Source organism: Netta rufina (assembly GCF_964035555.1).
Source record: "Netta rufina genome assembly, chromosome: 2".
Classification (NCBI taxonomy): Eukaryota; Metazoa; Chordata; class Aves; order Anseriformes; family Anatidae; genus Netta; species Netta rufina.
The window spans coordinates 155841462-155846222 of NC_140124.1; the positions used below are offsets into that span (position 1 = coordinate 155841462).

The 4761-nt window shown below is 39.5% G+C and overlaps 1 protein-coding gene across 1 annotated transcript; it reads right to left on the minus strand.

The window, feature by feature from the left end:
- Positions 1-3548: 3548 nt before the first annotated feature.
- LOC311206740 (coiled-coil-helix-coiled-coil-helix domain-containing protein 2-like) lies at positions 3549-4204 on the minus strand (the record flags this gene model as incomplete). Its single annotated transcript, XM_084282343.1, has 1 exon — positions 3549-4204. The coding sequence occupies one exon, from the start codon at positions 4202-4204 to the stop codon at positions 3740-3742; it is 465 nt and encodes a 154-aa protein (XP_084138469.1). The 3' UTR covers positions 3549-3739.
- Positions 4205-4761: the final 557 nt, after the last annotated feature.

Here is a 4761-nt window from a genome sequence, read left to right on the forward strand (position 1 = left end):
AGCATCCTAAGCACATTTAAGAGAAGTTTAATTTATCATTATTATAAGAAACACATCTTTTGCTTAAGGTCACTTAATAAGATACAATATTTGTTGCTTTTCAATTTCTTAGAATCTTTCTAAGATTTTTTTATAATGAGTGTGAAGATATTTTTTTATTCTTAGTTTTATTTTTTCCCAGGTCTCTGCCTCAAGCTGAGAAGTTTTGCCTAGTTGACTTTGTTTGATTGTTATTTTATATTTCCACACAGCAATATAGTAACAGTTTTCAGCAGGAAAGTTAGAGGAATATGTGTTGCTTTTTTCAATATTTAAAAAAAAAAAAAAAAAAGGTTGGCTATACTGTTAATAAATTTTCGCAGTCTGTACTGGCTTGGAATTTGTCAAGAGACTTGCTGCTGTTTTGAGTGTGTGACTGAGTGTGTGACTTTTTTTATCTGAAAATCCATGAAAAAATAATTATATTCAGACAATTTCTTAGCTCTCTGTGAGTAGAAGAGAGCTGTTAGGTACTCCATTTTCACTGAATAGTCAGTTAACTCCCACCATTCCTAAATGAACTCCATAGAGGTTGCTCATATACTTTCTTCATATGAAGTCCTATTAGAATCCAGAAAGGAAGATTTTTTTGTAGTTGTTTTTCTGGTGATTTGTCAAATGTTTTGGTTGTGCTCAGCTCTTAGAAGAAGGAGGAAGACCCTTGAATGGAAAGCAGAAAAACAGAATCTCATGGGGGGTTTCTAAAAAAAGATTGAGTAATGGTTTCGAGAAGGGACATAATAGGTTTGATGTGTGTAAAGTGGATAGAAATAATTAAATTATTAAGGTGATGGAGCAGGAGAGTCCTTCATCAAGTGAGATTTTGGGTACAGTACCGAATGCAGATACACAGTGTTGCCATCAGTGGGGATGGACATCAACTCCAAATTGTAAATATGCAGGTGTAGGTCTCATTACCCATGCTGGCAGCCTAATTATACTTTCTGATATTATTTGTAATCAGATGACTTCACAATTTCTTCCATAAGATCTGTGCCCTCTTCAATGCGGAATTGATGGATCCAGTTTGGGGATATATCAAGGTACTTAAAGGGTCTCTTGTCTGTGTGATCCTCATAGCATTATTTACAGAAAATGGAATTTAAATGAAGTGGCAGGCAAAGGAAAGTGTATAGGAAGAGAGAGGTTGGCCTCCAGGTACAGGAAACTGGGAGCTATCCTGAAGGAAGGGATGGCTTCCCTGCCTCTGCCACTGAGCGTATTGCTTGAATTCAATATTTGCCGCTGACTACATCTTCTTCATTTTCTGAATGGAGAGAGTGACATTCGGGGACTGATTTGCTTTTAGCTAAGCTTTCTCAGCTACAGCAGAAGCTCATTGGAATTTGCCTTTGAGTATACCAGATTGCTACATACTCTGGAAAATCCATATGTCAACCTCTCAGGTAAAAGTACCACAAAACAATGTTGTAAATGTATATGTATGACATTTATAAAACCTTCTCAACTGATCTCCCCCCTCATGTCTATAGATGACCTCTGTACTTCTTTTCCCTGAATTATTTCTTTCCTTTTTCAGCCTCTGCTTTGTCAAAAAAAATGCACAGGTAAGGTACTTCTTTTTTTTATTATTATTCTTTTTCTTTTTCTTTTCTTTTCTTTTATTTATTTATTTATTTTTTTAGTTTTGTTTGTTTGTTTGTTTGTTTGCTGAAACTCTTTGGACTTCTACTTTTTTCTTTTCTGTGCTAGAGCTTTCAGAGAAGAGTTTATTATTATTATTATTATTACTGTTATTATTTTTCAGTTATTAATTAATTAATTAATTAATTAATTTTTAACTTCTTAATTCCTTAATTCTGTCACTCAGTTCCACTTAAAACTATTCCCCCAAATATTTTGCTGGCTTCTCAGATCTCACAGAGCTCACAGAAATTCTACTATGGATTCCCACTCAGTTGTCAGGAGTAATCCTTCTTCTGGTAAACCAAATGAAATATATATAGAGAGAATTTGCTGTCTTGAGCTTCAGGCTGGTCCTCTTAATGATCTTGTCTGATGCAGCTAATATTGACTGGGTATCTGCTACTGTTATTATGATATCAGCACTGACCAAGTCTCTCTCTCAGGGCTCTTTTACCTGTGCCAGGACCAGAACACCCTCCATTCTCTCAGTCATTATATTAGGCTTCATCATTTTATAGGACCCTGGGTGCCCTTGTGAGCATTTCAGCATCTTCTCTGCCCAATATCTCTCTTTCTTCTGAACTCATTTATTGCAGCTAAGAATTTGTGGACTCTTGCTTGTGAGCAGCACTTGATGGTATATGACGAGTCAAACATTCAGTCACTCAAACATTTGGTCTGCCAGCATGGAGAAGGATATAAAAAGATCCCAAATATCCCCCAAGACCACCTTCCATATCACATCGTATCTTCTTTGGCTCTGCATTGTTCTAATGTCCACATCATTCAGTCTGGCTCAGGATTATGTTTCTCCCCATTTCAGCCTGCCAGAATCACCCTTAAGCCACAGATTCACATGTGTTGCGATCTTTTATCAATAAAGACCTTTCATGGCTGCTTCTCTTCTTCATATCATGATATCTCTATGGAGAGGGATGGTTTGTAGTTCCTTTCTTGCTCATTGTAATGATCTGAATTGTAATTTCAGTTGTCAGATGGAATTTGGCTCTAACTGCCACTAGCCCTGGAATCCAAAGATGGCAGTAGTCAGCCTTACTCCTTCTGCACTCTTTTTAGCTTTTCTCAGAGGAACTCCTCTCTTGGGTATATCTTGAACCTATCTTCAATCCCAAGAAGACCTCAGTTTTCCTTGGTTCTCCTCATATAACTTCCAGGGATATTTAGATGAGCTTGGTCCCTGACTTTTTTTTCCCTTAGCTTGCTCTTATTTTTTCTTATGTAGACAGCTTTGGAGCTGTCATCCGAGAACTTGTGCCTGGTGAAGAATCAATGGTTGAAAAACTTACTATCATATGTATATTTTTTATGAAATATTTCCCTTTAATCCTCCCGTTATTGTGGCAAAAAAAAAAAAAACAGTTCCAAAGCCATTAACCTGGTGATTAGGAATCATAGAATCATAGAATCATAGAATATCCCGAGTTGTAAGGGACCCATAAGGATCATCAAGTCCAACTCCTGGCACCACACAGGTCTGCCCAAAAGTTTAGACCATGGGACTAAGTGCACAGTCCAATTGCTTTTTAAGTTCAGACAGGCTTGGTGCAGTGACTACGTCCCTGGGGAACCTGTTCCAGTGTGTGACCACCCTCTCGGTGAAGAACCTCTTCCTGATGTCCAGCCTAAACTTCCCCTGCCTCAGCTTAACACCATTCCCGCGGGTCCTATCACTGGTGTTTACAGAGAATAGATCACCTGCCTCTCCACTTCCCCTCGCAAGGAAGTTGTAGACCACAATGAGGTGTCCCCCTCCTTTTTTTTTTTTTATTCTTTTTTTTTTTCTTTTATTCTTGTATTTTATTTTTGTTTATAGTTCATTTCACTTTATTCTTAGTTTTTCCATTTTGTGCTAAATTAATTTGCAGCTTAAGTTTTATCACACATAGAGGCTATGGCAGAAATCAAGCCACAAGGGCAACAGTGTGAATATACAAACTAACAAGATATTAGACAGCTTTAGACTATTACTGAAGCTTTTTCACTCATAGGTCAGTTCTTGTAAGACGGTCTTCATCAACCTTGTTCTGGAGGCTTAAGCTAAACCATTAGCAAACCTGCACTGCTTCAGTACTTCACTGAAGCCCTCACACAGCTTGAGGTCAATCTGGTTCTGCACACACTCCAGGAATTGTTTCATTTCATACTGGCATGGAGTAAACTGCTGCTGCTGCTGCTGCTGCTGCTGGTAGGCAGGTTGAGCTGCTTGGGATTCCTGATAAGTGATATCAGGCCTCTCAGCTTCTGAGCTGCTTCCCTCTCCAAACCCTCCTGTGAGTGCGTGGCTGATGGTGTAGCCTACAGCAGAGCCTATGGCAACCCCTGCCACAGTCGTGGCCATCTGCACCATCAGGCCAAGCTGCTTCGGCGCAGAAGCACCCACGGCAGAGGCTGGCACTGGGGCCCAAGTAGCAGATGCTGGCGCTGATGCTCTCATGTTTGGCACCCGGCTGGCGGGGGGTGCCCCGCGGGACGTGCGGTTGCAGCCACCCCACAGCATGACAGTGGGGAGCAGACCACAGGCTGACCTCTCAAAGGCACCCAACACCCGCCAGGCATGATGGCCTGGAAGGGCATATCTGGAGACAAACAAGCACAAGCAACCTGTTCCTGAAATCTATCCAATATATCATTCTGACTAGCGGCCTGTATATGTAAGTTCATGTTCCCACAGGTAGCAATGCTACAGAAATAATGTGAATGCAGTTATATGGACCTAAGTGTTATTCTTTCCTAACCACATTTCTGTTTGTGTGTGTACATGCTCTACATTGGCTTTTTGCTTTCTACTCTCAGTAAAATTATCTCGTGGGCTGCTTACAAGCAGAAATTTCAAAAGAATCCATGATAACAGACTAAAATATAGGGAGAACATAATGATTTTAGAAAGAACTGTGTGTAACTTCATTTATATTAAAACCAGGAAAGGGTCAGAGAACAGTAACAACATGAACAAAGCTAAGGAACAACTTGGATCTATAGAATAATCTTCTGAAGGATTCTTCAGCCTGGAAAAGATGTAAATGAGAGGAAATTTAGTGCGAATGTGAAAATATA